The sequence below is a fragment of the Parasteatoda tepidariorum genome, chromosome 6 (genome assembly GCF_043381705.1).
Source record: "Parasteatoda tepidariorum isolate YZ-2023 chromosome 6, CAS_Ptep_4.0, whole genome shotgun sequence".
NCBI lineage: Eukaryota > Metazoa > Arthropoda > Arachnida > Araneae > Theridiidae > Parasteatoda > Parasteatoda tepidariorum.
Window position 1 is genome coordinate 32723022 of NC_092209.1, and position 20708 is coordinate 32743729.

The window sequence follows — 20708 nt, forward strand, 5'->3', positions numbered from 1 at the left end:
ACGAGACTTGCAGCAATTCAAATAGAAAACGGTTTTTATCTCACTTGTATTATGTTTAGTTAAATTTTAAAAATTTAATCACTAATGTTAAGATTTATATCCGGCAACATGCAATCTCTCTCATAATTTGTGATTTGTTTGACATCAACTCAATTGCAAACTTATACAAAAAAGAGCTCGAAAAGAAAAAAATGAATTTCTCTATTTCAATGGATAAATAGTCAATGTAAAGCAGAGAAATTGAAAAAAATTCCATAAATAAAAATAATTCATAAGGAATGGTAAATATCACATCTTGTAATTAATATTTCTGGAACTTATTATCAAATGTTAAATAGCTGTATCCCGTCATACGGCTTGTGCATTTTTCTGCATAAGCCTTTCATAAGTTTAAATTTTTAATTCTATACAGTTTCTACTCAGCAAAACAAAATGTAAAATAACGAAAAAATAGGAAGAAATTCGAGGGAAAAAGCACTTTAAATTTCAAAACTTTTGAACTAATCAATATTTTTTAAGAGAAATTCATATTAAGTTCATAAAAAATACGGCCTTTTCAGAACATCGAATTTCAGATCCGTACAAGCGCATTTCTGCGGCCTGTAGAGTAGACCAAGTTGTATTTTTTGCTGTAAGTTAAACAACCTATAATTCCCGAGCTTATTATCGGATATACTTTTTTTCATTTCATTATACTCTCTGTACATTTTTTATACGCCTTCGTTTTTTCAAAATTTTAGAATTTAGCGTTTTTATGGTCCAAATCAATTGTAACCTTAAGTTGAACAAACAAAACCGAGGTGACAGCGTTTACGAGTTTTTGATACATAGAGAAATTAAACTATGAAAATTATTCTGCTCTAAGTTGTGTGATTAAAAAAAGTACTGTGATTTTAAACAAGAATAAGGAAAGAAAAGAGAAAGTGAACAAGATAGCAATGTGAAAAAGTGAGATAGCAACAAGAAGGCAATGCCATATGGTCCAAATTTTGTTCTTTTTGCACTTAAAATCTTAATCACTTTTTAAGCTATTGATAGCGTAATACGACAAGAATGTTTCGAAACTTTTTTCTGCAATTGTATAAGAGGTGGTTATATGCTCCTACTTATTGCTGTACTTTTACATTTAAAAACATGTACAAGATTTTAATTAAGTATTGATTTGAATAAATAGCAAAATAACATACTTTAGTTATTTCTAAAAAAGTGCAACCACTTTAGGAAAAATTAACATACAGTACCCTTCCAAATTATTAAGGACACTTAAAATTTCTAAAAAATTGTCATTTTTCAAAGTGTCATAACTTCTTCAAAAAGGAATAAATTTTCATAAAAATTTCAGGATATCATGTTCTACTTTCACCTAAAAATTACTATCTTAATTTATCTCAATTTTTTGCAAAAAATTGCGTATTTTAACAAAGCAATTTGTTTTTTTTAAAAAAATGTCACATCTGGCAAGTTGCTACTTTGTAATAAAATTTTTTGCATGGAAATTACTATTTACACGTTAAAGTTCAAGTCATTAACTTTAAAACGGGCTAAAGTAAATGACTTTACGATTTTTTTGGACCGAAATATGAGATTTTGAAAATTTTTTGTCATTTATAGTGAAAACGAAATTATTGTGAATTCGAAAATTATTTAGTATTATTTTTTTGCAAATTTCATATTTGGATTAATTAAGTTTTTTATTTAAAACATTATTACAAACAAGAAAATTATTTGTAAATTTGCAATAACAATTTTAAAAAACGACTCAAGAAATTTTTAAGAAATTTAACTTTATTTTGCCACCTATTTTTAAAAAAAAGTTAAACTTTTCTCAACTGTGATACATATAAACTTATGCGAACCTTTTGTAACAAATAAATAATTAAGAGCCAAAAAATTTTCAACAGAAAATAGTCAATAGGTTGATCTCTTTAAGCTAAAGAATAAATACTGAATAATTTTCGAATTCACAATAATTTCGTTTTCACTATAAATGACACAAAATTTTCAATATATCATAACTCAGTCAAAAAAAAATCGTAAAGTCATTTACTTTAGCGCGTTTTAAAGTCAATGACTTGTATTTAATGTGTAAATAGTAATTTTTATGCAAACAATTTTATTACAAAGTAGCAACTTGTCAGTCTTGACATTTTCTTTTTTAAAAAAATTACTTTGTTCAAATGTGCAAATTTTTGCAAAAAATTGGGATAAATTAAATTAGTAATTTTTAGGTGAAAGTAGAAGACCTGAACATGATATCCTGAAATTTTTATGAAAATTGATTCATTTTTGAAAAGTTATGACACTTTGAGAAATGACAATTTTTTAGAAATTTTAAGTGTCCCTAATAATTNATATATATATTTTAGCTTTTTATGTCACCATAATGGTGGAGACAAGGAACACGCCTTGATAGACTGCCGTTCTACTAACAACTTATAATGAAGTGACTATTTTAAAAAATATAGTAAAAAGTATAGTTTCTGTTCATATAGTAACGGTTTACCAGAAATTCTGATTTTCGAAATTATAGTTCTTATTACCACGCATTTAGTAAAAAATACAAAAGTGAAAAGTAAATTTAACCGAATAAATAGTTTTTATGCCATGCTCCAAGATATAATTATAAAATTACCGAATTTTACCACATTCGCCAAATTTTGTCACAAAACACCATTATTGTTAATTTTACCAAAATCATTACCAAAGCTCTGCAGAAAAAACTGTCGAGCTTTTTGGTGTTCCCATAAAGCCAGAGACCCGGTAAATTTTACCATATTCTGGTAGTTTTGATCATACTTTTTTTCATCTCAGTGTACAAATTTTCACTCTTAAGCTTAAGGCTAAAGTTCTTTTGTAAACACGTACTGATAATTAAACTTTTTTAAGTGTATAGATTTAAATATTCAATAGTATCTGTGTATAAAAATTACATGCAAGTAAACTTGAAACCATTTTCTTTCTGGTATATGTTTTTAAAATGAATGTACCCGAAATTCGCAAAGGAAATTAAAAAGAAAACACAGTGATTTTAATAATAACAAACAATGGATTTCAAAACATTAACTAAAAGTATTCAATTATAAAGATTTTGCCATAGAAACACAATTTACTGTAGCAATGTCAAAATGTAATTTCAATAAAAATTAAATTCAGCATGAAACGATTCATTAGATTCAATGCACCTTTTGTGTTTATGTATATAACAGTATTAGTTTTATAGGTAAGTATAATACTTTACTTTTTAAAAATAAGAATTTTAGCAACTTATGAACTTTTGAATTAATTCCATCGACCTCGCTTTGATCTCATTAGATTTAGCCTAACAAAGTACATATAGGAAATTACACCCCACTATGTTACGATAGATATTTCAGGCGTGTAAATAGGCATAACCAAAGAAATTTTTTTTTTAATTTTATGTTTACAAAAATCCTTAGAATCTTTAAAATATTAGAATCATCAATTTCTTTTTAGTGCCATTAGATTCAGCGTAAAAAAAACATTCATATTAAAACATTGCTACACTTGTAAAATTGATCCATTTCAGGCTCTCTTTTTCTCCCTCTGTAAATTCTATATGGTGGCTCTTTTCTCGGAAGAAATGGTTAAATAACAATTTATTTAATTTTTATTTTACCATATTCAGGTAAAACAGTCAAATAACCTTAAATAAGATGGTATTCAATCTGTTAACTGTGAGAAAAACCGTTTATTAACAAGTTTCTCCCATTACGGTTAAACAACCAGATTCATATCGTAACAACTAGACCCACCAAGGAAACCACTTAGTTTCTTGCAGAATACATGTTATGGCCCAGAGGTGTTATCGACAAAATAGTCCCAGCGTTGACACCGCAATATTTCATCCATTCTCTTCCACACCTGAACAATTTCTTGTGTCCTGCACTCTCCAATTTTTAACTTTGGACTATTAGAATACGATACTACCATTTACGTATAGATAGCAGGACCATAAGTCTAGTATTGCCAGTAAAAAAGTCTAGTATTTCCAACCTCTTACAATAAGTGAAACAACATGATAAACAACCTAAAACCACATTCCATGGTTCATTTGATAAAACAAAACTCAACCACAATTCAACTCCAATGTCTATAACTTAACGAAAAACCTAGCTCCCATGCCCAGTTAAATTACTTTTTTTATGGTTTGAAGCCAAGCTAGTTGTAAATGGTCAAAGCTGTATCGTTTTGTATTCATGTTTTTTTTTTTTGCCGTACTACTGGTTTCAGACCCATAAGTGTAAAAAAAATGTTCTTTAAGATAAACTTTACGATTAATCGGTTGGACAGACTGCCTCCGCTTATTTTACCGTAATTTTAGAATGAAAATTCTAATGGTGGAAAGTTTACGTTTTTGGAGGAGGCTAATTTCCGACTTTCGTATTGGAGATCTATCACTTAAAACAGTTTTTTCATCTCTGCCCTATATCTTTCCGCATTTAGCATTTTTTTGCGATACTGAAACATGCCTATTTCTGATGAGCAAAAGTATGTTTTTTTTTATGTAATATATTTCCGAATCTACAGAAACTCATTTTACGCATTCATTTTCTTATAAATTTTTTTATGGATTAAATTTATCTATAGCGAAATGTCCTGCTTAAAAAATTCAACATTTTCCTATCAAAATGATGAATTTTAATAAAAAGTGTAAAATCTGACAAAAAAATAAAGTTTAATGCTTACATCTTTTGTTAATATAAATCTAATATTAAAATTTGTAATTAATTGCTACAAATAATTATAATTTTTGCAGATTATCAGCGTAGCAAATCATCGAAAACTAATTAAATGATAAGGAGATAGTGACTGTTACTTTTTATGACTTAATTGAGTGCAGTTACGTCAAATTCTTGTTTATCTTAAGGTTACTTCAATAAAATTCCAATACTTTCAATAAAAACCAGATTTCGCCCATGTTCAACACTCATTACTCTTATTTCCTTAATCACGCGTTTAATTACGCCTGTCATTTTAATTGGAGCTTAAAACCGGCCGGTATTGTTTTAAATTTTTATCAGTTTCGGCTACTCTTCCAGATTTTATGAATAAAACCTTGTCCTTAAGGGTGGGGCTTCAGCTTTTAACCAAATCGGCGTTGTTTTAATACGAGTAATTCACTAACTTTAAAGAAAGCGACCTTGTGCTATTTGTATAAATACAGAGAGGTATGAGCAGAGATTATAGTAGAAAATCTCTCTTACAAACTTACAACATGATCTCTAAGGTAAGTTAAATCAGTTGTTTTCTTATGAAAAATCTATTTTTTAATTAAATTATAAACGTAGTATTTCTACAAAATTAAAATTAAAAGAAATAATTTTTCTTATTCATTATTTTGATAATAAAAACTTAGTATTATAAGTTAAGGAATGTTGTTGTTGTTTCGAATCATGATATTGCTATAAAATCTATTAGTTATGGTTGCATAATCAAAACATCTCGAAACAGTTTATTTAAGAATATTCTTAGATCTTTCGAGACTATCCAAGCCTAGCTGTATAAAATTAAAAAAAAGTTTTGTAAAACTTCTTGCTGTAAACTTCGTGATAAAACTTCTTCTATATAATTTCTTCTTTTCGCAAAACAACCTTACGCTTTTATTTTTAATTATTTAAGTAGTATTTCAGAAAATTATTAATAAATTACCAATATTCTTATATTCCGAGATTTGTGTGCAATAGCTGATTTTGTATTGATCTTTAATAACCAACATGCGTTTCTTTTGCATGTAAACTTAAAACTTAAAAATTTTGCAAATATTTTCCCTGAAATATTAGTAAACATACTGTTTTGTTAGATCACTTGTGTTATGTCACCGAGTTCAGAACAAATAATGAAACTTACCAACTTGCAATTTTTGGGATTAGCTTCATATTTATTTGATGATTATATTAAAATAGTGGGGGAAAACCTTAATTTTTCAATTATTTAATTTTCTTTCACAATATATTTTAAATTCAATACCGCAAATATAGTCTCTCTTAACATCAAAGAAGTAAAAAACATAAAGAGTTATCTTCTAATAAATGCGAGACCATTCTCGACAAGGGTCCCTAGATACTTATTTAAAAACAGATAAATGTTTTAGGTATCCTTTCTCTTTGCTGTCTTGGCCGCAGCCAATGCTAGTCTCCTCCTAGCTGGACATGGACACCTCGTCAATACCGGTGTTAGCGCACGACAACAAGCTCAAGATGTAAGAATTTTTCTGATTTAAAACTAATTGTTGCTAATAGGTTTATTCGAATATAAAATAGTTATGTAATTGTTCTTAGGGACATGGAAATTACGCTTTTGCTTATGACATCAAGGATGGAAAAGGCGCCACCAACTCCAGATCAGAAGTAGGAGATGCTCATGGAAACAAGAAGGGATCATACACTCTCGCTGACATCGATGGACGAGCAAGAAAAGTTGAATACGTTGCTGATGGACATGGATTCAGAGCTGTTGTCAAGACCAACGAACCTGGTACCGCTCACAGTGCTCCAGCTGCTGCTGTCATCGCTAGTCCATACGCTGCTCCAGCTGATATCGCCCACGCTGCACCCATCGCTCACGTTGCACCCGTTATTGGACATGGTATTGCAGCTCCTTTAGTTGCAGCCGCTCCAGTAGCTTATGGTCATGCTGGTCTTGGATATGGACTTGGACTCGGTTATGGAGCCGCTATTGGTCATGGCGCAGGTCTTGGTTATGGAATTGGTCTTGGACATGGCTATGCCTTTGGAGGGCATTACTAAATACATTTATATATATCATTTAGGTAAGATATTTTTAATCTCATAAAACTAAACTTACTTCAGTGTAATTCAAAATGTAAATATTTGATTCAAAATTATGTACTAAAATATTAAAATACTTAAATATGTATTTGATGATGCAAAAATACTTCAAGTGTTAACGCGTCATTTCAATAGCACATAATAACGTAACTATTTTTATGAAAACTATACGTTACATGGTAGATGCTTTCAAACTGCCATTTATACTCTGATTTTTACTGAATTAACAATTCTTAACACCTTGCAATGGTGTTGTGTAAGTGAATTTAAAAAATTTGTATTTGTAGAATGTACATTATTATGGAATACTGATTTATAGAATATTGATTATTTTTGAAATAGACGGTATTACCAATATTTTTTTTTTAATAATTTATACCAAAACAAGTGTTATTTTTTTGTACTTTTAAAATAAACACTCAAGTATAGAAGCTGGAATTAATTTCATGAAAATAATGCAGTAGAATAGAAATAATGAAAATAATAGAACGGAGAAAACTGGAAACGAACTTAATCGCAATGTAATTTAATTATAATTTCTTCACAATTACGTTCGAAAACGTTTACTTACGTTTATTTCTGATTACTACTGTTTTGATATTCTTTTTTAAAATATTTACAATAGTTCTTAAGAAAATATAATTTTTCATAATTTCTTAGATCTAACACAAAATTATAAATTTTTTCTAAAATTTATGATTAACTCTAACGCTATTAGCTCTTGCAGAAGTATTTACGTTTCGTATTTATGTTTTGTTGAACTTAAATTACCTCATGAAAGTTCTTTTGAAATTTATTATATCTGTTCCTTTGAACTTAAATAAGCATAATTCTTTTAAAATTAAAAAGCTCTTAAATAAGCATTTAGATATTAATACAGAAATACCGTTTTCTAGAGATTTTGTTTTGAAAAGTCTTTATAATTCATGTACTAAATCTTAATATTTTTTATTTTAATAGGTGACCATGAAAGTGACGGAAGGAAAAAAAATTCTTTGATAGATTGCCTCTTTATCTTTAACTCTAAAAAAAAATTTATGTCCAATCAACGTATGTCATTTACCAATTGGCAGTTTAATTTCACTTCCAAATTGAGACCACCTTGTAATGCAATTTCTCTCTCATATTTGTCATGATTTGTAAATAAATATTTATTTTTATTCATTGGTTTCATGTTAATATTTTTAAGCATTTAAGCATAGGAAAATGCCACTTTTTTGGTATTTTGAATTTAACGATAATTTTTTTAAATGAACATTTCTAAACGCAATACAAAATTGTATTGAGATTATTTTACGTAACACAAAAACAGTGTAAGGATCTTCCAAAACCTTGTAGATACCCGGAAAAAAGAAGCTATACATTGTCTTGTTAATTTCATACAGTTTACATGCAAAATATTATTATTATTTCATTAATAATCATCATTATATATTATTATCATTAATATGACAAAATTTCTTTTGCACTATCACGAAATCTTAATTCAGTAGCATAACTCAACAATTTTAGGCGTGCATAATTAAAATGATAAGGATAGGTAATGATTGGCTCACCGCTAGAGGGCGAGATAATCACTGATCTAATTAAAGAATTATGAAAAGAGTAGATGAAGAGGAGCTGGAGTGTTAGTCTGGTTTTTCCTCTATTAGGGTATAATTCTGCATTTTGGCCGCTGAGGGCCCTTACAATTCGCCAATTGTTTTGTTTATTGCACTTGAGTGTTAATTACTATATTGTTTTGTCGATGTTACTTTATTGGATTTACTTCAAACGCAAATATGCTCGTCACAGTTGGTACAGTGCAATTAAAAATTGTTTAAGACTAAGTGACACTTTAACTAACTTTTTTATTAAAGTAAGTTATATTTTTATTCAGGCTCATTAGACAGCATATTATTTTATCTTTAATGAAGAATTAATGATTTGACAATTTTAAATAATTGCAAAGTTAATTTCAAAATCTGATATTATTTATCAAAGTAAATAGTATTTATCAAGTCTATTTAATTAGTTAATTTTTATTTCTTCAAAAATAACTATTTTTCGCACACTGTAAAAAGTTTTTAGTGCATCTCCACACCAAAAATGGCACCAACTACTTTACAGCAAAGTGGTGTAGTGAAACGCCATACAGTATTCTTGCATCTAGTGTATCACTACACCAAAGTTCTTTAACACTATTTGGAATAAAGAAAAGCCGACACCATTTTAGCTATTCAGTAACACTAAAACTTACACATATTTTAAGATAAAATGCACATAAAAGTCAGTAAATATATTTTAACATTACGAAATAAAATAAGAAGTAATTTAAAATACATAAATAAATATATACTAAATTTTAAAATAAAATTAATTAGTAAATGAAACACATGCGTAACACAAAGAGAATATTAAAACAAATTCAAACTAAACTTAACAAAATGGATAAAACTTATACATACAATAAAATAAAATGCACATAAAAGTCAGTAAATATATTTCAACATTACGAAATAAAATAAGAACTATTAATTTAGAATGCATAGATAAAATATATACTAATTTCTAAAATAAAATTAATCAGTAAATAAAACTTATACGTAGCACAGAGAGAATATTAAAACAAATTCAAACTAAGCTTAACAGAATGAATGCGAATAGAAATTATGCACTTTAAAAATCTTTTAATACAGTTCTCAGATATTTAAATCTAATAATCCTCACAATATTAACACAACAGGAAAATTCCACTTCTTTTTATCCATTATTCTTTGCTTTTGTTGATGAATATCAGCGTAGAAACTCTCGGTTGCTCATTCTAGACTGTAAACAAACTACTGGCGATATTCTTGTTGGTGTTTCTTAAATATTTGCTATTCAATGCACGCCTAAATTGGTGTTATAGGAAGAGAAAATAATTCTCGTATGGTGCTGAAGCGTGAGAAATAGGTATAACATATTCATTTTTAAATGTTTAGATTTAAATTAACCCTTTTAACATCATATTCGGACATATATATATATATATATATATATATATATGTATATATATATATATATATATATATATATATATATATATATATATATATATATATATATATATATATATATATATATATATATATATATATATATATATATATATATATATATATATATATATATATATATATATATATATATATATATATATATATATATATATATATATATATATATATATATATATATATATATATATATATATATATATATATATATATATATATATATATATATATATATATATATATATATATATATATATATATATATATATATATATATATATATATATATATATATATATATATATATATATATATATATATATATATATATATATATATATATATATATATATATATATATATATATATATATATATATATATATATATATATATATATATATATATATATATATATATATATATATATATATATATATATATATATATATATATATATATATATATATATATATATATATATATATATATATATATATATATATATATATATATATATATATATATATATATATATATATATATATATATATATATATATATATATATATATATATATATATATATATATATATATATATATATATATATATATATATATATATATATATATATATATATATATATATATATATATATATATATATATATATATATATATATATATATATATATATATATATATATATATATATATATATATATATATATATATATATATATATATATATATATATATATATATATATATATATATATATATATATATATATATATATATATATATATATATATATATATATATATATATATATATATATATATATATATATATATATATATATATATATATATATATATATATATATATATATATATATATATATATATATATATATATATATATATATATATATATATATATATATATATATATATATATATATATATATATATATATATATATATATATATATATATATATATATATATATATATATATATATATATATATATATATATATATATATATATATATATATATATATATATATATATATATATATATATATATATATATATATATATATATATATATATATATATATATATATATATATATATATATATATATATATATATATATATATATATATATATATATATATATATATATATATATATATATATATATATATATATATATATATATATATATATATATATATATATATATATATATATATATATATATATATATATATATATATATATATATATATATATATATATATATATATATATATATATATATATATATATATATATATATATATATATATATATATATATATATATATATATATATATATATATATATATATATATATATATATATATATATATATATATATATATATATATATATATATATATATATATATATATATATATATATATATATATATATATATATATATATATATATATATATATATATATATATATATATATATATATATATATATATATATATATATATATATATATATATATATATATATATATATATATATATATATATATATATATATATATATATATATATATATATATATATATATATATATATATATATATATATATATATATATATATATATATATATATATATATATATATATATATATATATATATATATATATATATATATATATATATATATATATATATATATATATATATATATATATATATATATATATATATATATATATATATATATATATATATATATATATATATATATATATATATATATATATATATATATATATATATATATATATATATATATATATATATATATATATATATATATATATATATATATATATATATATATATATATATATATATATATATATATATATATATATATATATATATATATATATATATATATATATATATATATATATATATATATATATATATATATATATATATATATATATATATATATATATATATATATATATATATATATATATATATATATATATATATATATATATATATATATATATATATATATATATATATATATATATATATATATATATATATATATATATATATATATATATATATATATATATATATATATATATATATATATATATATATATATATATATATATATATATATATATATATATATATATATATATATATATATATATATATATATATATATATATATATATATATATATATATATATATATATATATATATATATATATATATATATATATATATATATATATATATATATATATATATATATATATATATATATATATATATATATATATATATATATATATATATATATATATATATATATATATATATATATATATATATATATATATATATATATATATATATATATATATATATATATATATATATATATATATATATATATATATATATATATATATATATATATATATATATATATATATATATATATATATATATATATATATATATATATATATATATATATATATATATATATATATATATATATATATATATATATATATATATATATATATATATATATATATATATATATATATATATATATATATATATATATATATATATATATATATATATATATATATATATATATATATATATATATATATATATATATATATATATATATATATATATATATATATATATATATATATATATATATATATATATATATATATATATATATATATATATATATATATATATATATATATATATATATATATATATATATATATATATATATATATATATATATATATATATATATATATATATATATATATATATATATATATATATATATATATATATATATATATATATATATATATATATATATATATATATATATATATATATATATATATATATATATATATATATATATATATATATATATATATATATATATATATATATATATATATATATATATATATATATATATATATATATATATATATATATATATATATATATATATATATATATATATATATATATATATATATATATATATATATATATATATATATATATATATATATATATATATATATATATATATATATATATATATATATATATATATATATATATATATATATATATATATATATATATATATATATATATATATATATATATATATATATATATATATATATATATATATATATATATATATATATATATATATATATATATATATATATATATATATATATATATATATATATATATATATATATATATATATATATATATATATATATATATATATATATATATATATATATATATATATATATATATATATATATATATATATATATATATATATATATATATATATATATATATATATATATATATATATATATATATATATATATATATATATATATATATATATATATATATATATATATATATATATATATATATATATATATATATATATATATATATATATATATATATATATATATATATATATATATATATATATATATATATATATATATATATATATATATATATATATATATATATATATATATATATATATATATATATATATATATATATATATATNATATATATATATATATATTCCAGTTGTTTTTTGAAGTGACTAAGTAACTAATTTCGAATTTTGTACCATGTACTGGTACCATGAGATAAAAGAATTTAGCTTTCGAAAATTAGTTTGAGAATATTTAACTGTTAAAAGTGAGGCAAAAAATGCCATGCGTGCCCCTCTACAGGTCGTAGGTCGTAGAAATGCAACTACGGAGTTGACATTTAACGTGTAGAAAGGGACATTTTTGTACATAAATTAAACTCGGACTTTTTTTCCGAAACTTCAATTTGTTTGAAATTTATTTCAGTTTTAAGAACATTTTTGCGGCTTTTCTCGCATTTTTTGCTGTATGTTACATATTTTTAGCAACGCAAAAACTATAAGACTTAGTGTCTAAAAACTTGCTGAAGAAATACGATTGAATAAAGAAAATTAAAATTCTATCATTAATACGAGAATTATTAGCTATTAAACATTTTGTTAAGAAACACCAGTTGGGACGATCTACAGCCCGCTGAAATGTGGCAACAGGATTGAATTTTACCGTGATTAAAACATTATGAATTTTGCGCATATTTTTTTCAATATTTCAACTAATTCAAAGTTTGTTTCAAATTAATTTTCTCAAGATTCTTTTTAAGCATTTTTATTTTAATTAATTACTGTTCATCCATAATTGTGCAAAATTTTATAGCTTTCTTGAGATCTTCATTTTATTAGATCGCGTTTGACTTAATGTCAAAAATAACAAAAATATGTTAAAAATCATGTCAAAAATAACAAATTGATAACTGAAATAGGGAGAAAGAGAGATTAGATGTTACCATAAATCTTAATATTAATAAGGAAATTTTAAAAATATTAAAAAAATTCTATCTTGAGCTGTTATAAAATTTAAAGTTATCATTACATATTGATAAAAATTAAAATTATTTCAGATTTATTAAAAATTATTTCACTTTATCAATTATTGTTGTTAAGATTAAACCCTTTAAAATGAGTATTTGCTCAATTCGATAATAATTTGTTATAAAGTAATCATTTCAAAATATTTAGATTTTTTTACACCAAATTCGAATAGATATTACACCACAATATTTACAGTGTTAATACATATTTTAACGGCGAATTTTTGTTGATTAACATCAAAGTAGAAGATTACAACAAACTCTCTCCAGTTCATTTCTGATTGCAGACAAATTATTAAGGAAATTTGCAGTGTGCCAATATAGTTGTTTTCGTGAGAGAAAATAATTTCCATTAGTGTGAAAGCGTGATTGATTTATCGGTGCAGCTTATTCAACTTTAAGTGTAGATTCAAATTACACCTCTTAAATTGTATATGAACGATTGATTTGGTACTTGTTAATTGACCTATAATTAAAATGTTCCTTAAAATTTTTGGGAGTTTTTCAACTTCATATTTGAATAGATATTACACTACAGTTTTTATAATGTATTGTCCTAGATAATATCCCTTAGTTATATATTCAAGTAAATTTTGACTATCAAAATCTATGAAAATAGCCCATATAATGAAGATATTTTAATGACCTTTGGCTTTTAAGGGAAAGGTCAACTGTAAGTGCTGTACGTTTTAATAGTTAGTGTAGAACACAAAATAACGGCCAGTGTCCTGGTTCACTCATTTCATAAAAATCATTGCCCAGGGCAAATTGATGCATTTCTTTTCAAAATTCCAGAAAATCCTTTAGCTTTGACCACCCGAAACTTCATTTGCAAAGAATTCGTTCCCAAAAATTTTGTTTGCAAAAAATAAAATAAATAAACATGCGTCTAAAGTTTTAAAACAAATCACCAAAAATTTATTCCCGAAGAATTTTATCCTGAAAATTTAAATGTCAAGCATTTAACCCTGTTCGATTCGCTTGATTGTTTTAAAAAAAGGGTAAAACTTAAAATCTTAAGACCTGTTAAACTTTTTCTTTACAAAACAATGAGGTTTTAATTTAAACTGTACAATTTGACGGAGTATTTTTGCTTCTATGAATCCTTTTTGCTACTATATTACACAACTTAAATCAAATTAATATATATAAAAAAACGAGAAAAAAATATACATAATGAGCTCGATAAAAATAAATTTCAATATAATTATCTCTAACTAAATTTTACAACTAAAATAGTATTTGTTTTATTTACATGCACTAATTATAATAATTAGAAAATAAGCATATGAACATAATTTAGAAAATTTTGACATAATATAAAAAATGAATCCTCCCGCAATAGCTAACTGATGTAGTAACTGAGACAGCTGCTTTAAATAATTTAGTAATATACAATTCCTTCCAGTGCCAGTTTACCTTAAGATTAATTTTCAAAAAATTACATAAATTCCAATAAAAACTAGACTTTTCTCAAGGAGTTATGTTTTGCACCCACGTGAAATATAACTTACATTACTCTCATTATTTCCATTATAGCTCGAAGCCGGCCGGTAGTGTTTTTAGTTTTTTCGATTCTTAACTACTCTGTCAGGTTCTATCAGTAAGACTTTGTCCTTCTTAAGGGCGGGGCTTTTCTTAAATATTTTTTTACTAAACGGTTTATCTCTCCGTCTTATAACTGGTAATTCACAAACTTTATTGAAAGCGACCTTGTGTAGTTTGTATAAATACGGAAGGTGCGAGCAGAGTACATTGTAGAAATTCAGTTTCGCTTACAAACTCAACATGATCTCTAAGGTAAGTTAAATCTTCAAATTTTTTGAGCAAAACAAGCATTTAAATGAATAGTCAGAGCATTTCTAGTTTACTTTTAAAATAAAAATCGATTTCTTAAATAAATTTGCTTAATCATAAAACTTTTACATTAGGACTTTTTTTGTTTTATTTTAACAACGATTATGAATAAATTAACAAAAAATAATGGGCAATGATACTGGCTATTTTTTGTAACTTAGAACAAGTATAAGACGCATTAATAAAAATTATTTTGAGAAAGACATTTCAAAATTACATTTTCATAACTATGCATAAAACTAAATTACAAATAATTCTTTCTTAAAATTAAATGGATAAAGAGTAAAATATATTTAAACATAATTAAACTTAAATTAGAAACTGAATCGGTTAGATATTTCCAGATAAAAAGTTTCATTCGCTTCAAAAATTTCATAAAAAGAATTTTTGAAGTTAATGAATCTTCTAATCAGGTAAAACTTAACTGAGTTTTGAGAAACACTTTTCCATAAATAGTACCGATCAAAAGCAAAATAAATAATGCAGTATTTAAGTTGCAGAATTACTAATGGCAGAATTACTAATATTCATTAATTCCGATACATATGAAAGCTGAAATATAATTCCGATACATAAAAAAGCATAAAAAGTTTCATATAAAGCGCTTCAACTTGTATGGGTTTTTTATCAACGTTCAACTATTTTCTGATAAGTGGTTTCTTGCATATGAGATCATAAATTATGAATAAATATCGTAAAAAAATTGAATATAAGCAAAATGAAATTTAATAATCATGTTATTTTTATAGAAACTGTAGCTGTATGCTTTTGAGTTTAATAAGAGTAGAGAACAATTGCTTTAAACTGGCATTATCATTGAATGATTTAGATAAAATATTGTAAAAATTAGATTATACTTTGTTTTAAAAATTATAGTTAGCGGAAATGAAAATAATTAAATTTAGATAAAATATATATTGAACCGTTACATTACCTCATAACTCATATTTTTGCGAATATCAAAAGTATATACTATAACTTCAAATCAGTTCGTTGGGCAATTAAATCAATTGTATTTTTTTCTTTTAACAAAAATGCTAAATTTAAGAAAAATATAATTTTTTAGTATATTTTTCAAACGTGCTAAATTAAACATTATATCTACTGCAAAATAATACACATTTGTAAGGGAAATGTCAGAAAAAGATGTCATTATTTGAATAGCAATAAATCATATACTATTCACGTTTCAGTCTTCAATTAATATTTTCTTCTCATAGTTATAGTTTTGACGCAAAAAGATTAATTTTATTTAAAATACAATTGATCATTGTTTAAAATACAAGTAATTATTTGTAAATTTACAAATTAAAATAGTTTAAAAAAATCTCATAAAATGTTCTAAAACACCTTATAAATATGCTTTAAAAAAATTTAGATAAATTCTTATTTGTTTATTAAAAAGAAATAAAATTTACGCATAATTTGTTTTATTAATAGATAATCTGATAGTCCCTTACGAAATTTAGTAACAACAGTCTTTTGAGGATAACGGTCTCTGAGTTGACAATAGAGCATCTTTTAAACTATGAAGATTTTTAAAGATAATATAGTTAATTTTCTCAAATTATTTTGCTTCGCATATTATAGAATAGAATGGTTTCACTTTCATAACGTATAATTGGTATTTTAAGTAGATTATATTAGCAAGTAAAGATTTCAGCTAAAAAATTAAAATATAACAATTTGAGACTTTTCGAAATGACCTGCATATGGGTTAAATGAATTATTTTTACTGAACTGTAAAATGAAGATTTTGAACAGTATCGTTATTCTCGACAAGAAGCTCAGCTTTTTTATTTTATGCAGCATATTTTAAACATGTCATATTTTTTAGGTATCCATTCTCTTTGCTGTCTTGGCCGCTGCCAATGCTAGCCTTCTCCTTGCTGGACACGGACACTTAGTCAATACTGGTGTCAGTGCACGACAACAAGTTCAAGATGTAAGAATACATTTTCTTTTTTGAAACTAAATGTTTCAAAATATGTTTATTTGAAATTCATTTATTTATTTAAATTCATTAGGGACATGGTAACTACGCTTTTGCTTATGACATCAAGGACGGCAAAGGAGCCACCAATTCCAGATCTGAGGTAGGAGATGCTCATGGAAACAAGAAAGGATCATACACTCTCGCTGACATCGATGGACGAGCAAGAAAGGTTGAATACGTTGCTGATGGACATGGATTCAGAGCTGTTGTCAAGACCAACGAACCTGGTACCGCTCACAGTGCACCAGCAGCTGCTGTCATCGCCAGCCCATACGCTGCTCCTGCTGATATCGCCCACGCTGCACCCGTTCTTGGTCATGGTATTGCTGCTCCCTTGGTTGCCGCCACTCCAGTAGCCTATGGTCATGCTGGTCTTGGATATGGATATGGTGCAGGTCTTGGATATGGAGCCGCTCTCGGACATGGTGCAGGTCTTGGATATGGAGCCGCTCTCGGACATGGTGCAGGTCTTGGTTATGGAGTCGGTCTTGGACACGGTGCTGAATTGGGCTATGGCACTGGAAAAAGTTTAGGATATGGCTATGCTTATGGAGGACATTATTAAATATTTATGATATAGGTAAATTGTTTAAATCACACAAAACTGATTAAATTGTAATTGTTTTCAAACTTTAGAATAATAATTTGAGACCGGTAGCGAAATATTAAATTATGAATTTACGAATATGTAACAAAGCACTAACAAAGGCTATTTAGAGCATACGAGCATCTTAATCAACACATTAATAAGATACCCGTTTAGAAGGAAAAACTTTGACTTTCAGAGCAGACGTATTCTCGCGTTGATCTGTTGTGTGATATTCAATGAATAATAATGAAAAAATAATTGAAAATCTTCAAAATATATAGTTACAGTGTTGTATAGGCCCAATTAACAATAGTAATTATGGAATATTGATATTTTTAAAATAAACTGCATAACTTTTATTTATCTTTACTGTCATATAGTTATCTCAAAACAATTGTATTTTAAAACATACATTTAGAAACAGGAGATGAAATTATTTTAAGAAAAATAATGCAGAAACATGTAAGCATTGATTAAGATGCAAGATAAATAAAATGCAAGTTATTATTAAAATGAAGAAAATAAGATTTAAGATATTTTAAAAATGAAATTAAATCTCGATATTTGCAGCGGCAGTTTCATTTTGATAATGAGTTATTTCTAATATTATATTTTTTATAGAAATCTTAACTTGATTGATATTTTTTTTTTTAAAAAATGCCTAAAATGAATGAAATAATAAAATAGTGTTATACTTTTGCGTAATTTTTTAAATATTTTATTATATGATTTTTTTACTTTTAAGTACTTGTTTTAAGTTTATGTTCAATGGATTATATAAAAATATTTAAAACTATAATTTTTATCATGAAAAACGCTTAAAACATGACTACAAAATATTATCTAATTTTGAACAGTAATATAAAAACTTTCCAAAAATTTTATACCTTTTTCTTTGATTACATGTGAATTGTTTATATGCTCATACTTATTACTAGTACTCTTAATTAAATGCATATTTAATATTTTAATTAAGCAGAGATTTAATTTGAATAATTATTTTCTCTGTTAACTTTTAAAATGTTATTACTATTTTGACATTTTTTTTTATTTTAGGTGGGAACTAAGATGGTGGATGTAAAGAATGTGCTTTGATAGAATACCGTTTTACCTAAAACTTTTGTCAAACATTTGTTTCAGAGAAAGTTACGTCGAATTGACTTCCTTTTTTCTTCTCAGCCAATGAGCGGTTTTACAAACATAAATTACAAAGTTTTGCTACTTCTCTCTCATACGTGTTATAATTTGTAAATAAATATTTATTTTTGAATTTGTTTGCTTTGGTTGTTTCATATTGCTATTTTACTAAGACAGTAATTAGTTTAATTTTGAAGAAAATTTTTCTATAAGCACAGAGTTTTTCTATAAGAAAAATATTTTTCAAATTCTATTACCAAACTTTACTTTCTGTTTATATTACTTATAAAATATTTATAATTCATGAACGAAGTAGACATTACATTTCTATAATACATTTCTTGTAAATTTTATCTTATTTGCGTGCTCAATATTAAATTATTACATTCTGCGTCTTTCTTGTAAGAAATGTGCAAGCTTTAAGCGAGTGAAACATTTGTAAAGAGAAAATGATAAATCATTGAAATATTTCCTTTTTACGATTTAAGAGATTTTAAGAAATAAGAGGGTTCGATCACTTTAAAAGTGAGAAAACGGTGCAGAATGCTTTTTTTAGTTTATATAAAACATTATCCCATTGCTGCTTTTTATTCATCATTGTTATTTTTTTTACAAAACTATATTTAAAAAAGGAAGACAATA

The 20708-nt window shown here is 22.7% G+C and overlaps 2 protein-coding genes across 2 annotated transcripts; both read left to right on the forward strand.

Annotated features, from left to right (window-relative positions):
* Nucleotides 1-5147: 5147 nt before the first annotated feature.
* On the forward strand, nt 5148-7973 carry LOC107446330 (adult-specific rigid cuticular protein 15.7-like). The gene is made up of 4 exons (XM_016060946.2): nt 5148-5248; nt 6113-6220; nt 6300-6790; nt 7770-7973. Exons 1-3 carry the CDS (start codon nt 5192-5194, stop codon nt 6765-6767), a joined length of 633 nt encoding a protein of 210 aa, XP_015916432.1. The 5' UTR covers nt 5148-5191; the 3' UTR covers nt 6768-6790; nt 7770-7973.
* An 8193-nt stretch (nt 7974-16166) lies between these two features.
* Nucleotides 16167-20203, forward strand: LOC107446328 (adult-specific rigid cuticular protein 15.7-like). Its single transcript, XM_016060941.3, has 4 exons — nt 16167-16287; nt 18182-18289; nt 18372-18920; nt 19986-20203. The coding sequence occupies exons 1-3, from the start codon at nt 16276-16278 to the stop codon at nt 18903-18905; spliced, it is 654 nt and encodes a 217-aa protein (XP_015916427.1). The 5' UTR covers nt 16167-16275; the 3' UTR covers nt 18906-18920; nt 19986-20203.
* Nucleotides 20204-20708: the final 505 nt, after the last annotated feature.

Excerpts from the sequence above, each read along its gene's own strand:
- LOC107446328 (XM_016060941.3), top strand. Across the intron at positions 18,290-18,371 it reads CACGACAACAAGTTCAAGAT|GGACATGGTAACTACGCTTT; the intron begins GTAAGAATACAT and ends TAAATTCATTAG.
- LOC107446330 (XM_016060946.2), top strand. The coding sequence starts at position 5,192 with ATGAGCAGAGATTATAGTAGAAAATCTCTCTTACAAACTTACAACATG. Across the intron at positions 5,249-6,112 it reads CTTACAACATGATCTCTAAG|GTATCCTTTCTCTTTGCTGT; the intron begins GTAAGTTAAATC and ends TAAATGTTTTAG. Across the intron at positions 6,221-6,299 it reads CACGACAACAAGCTCAAGAT|GGACATGGAAATTACGCTTT; the intron begins GTAAGAATTTTT and ends AATTGTTCTTAG.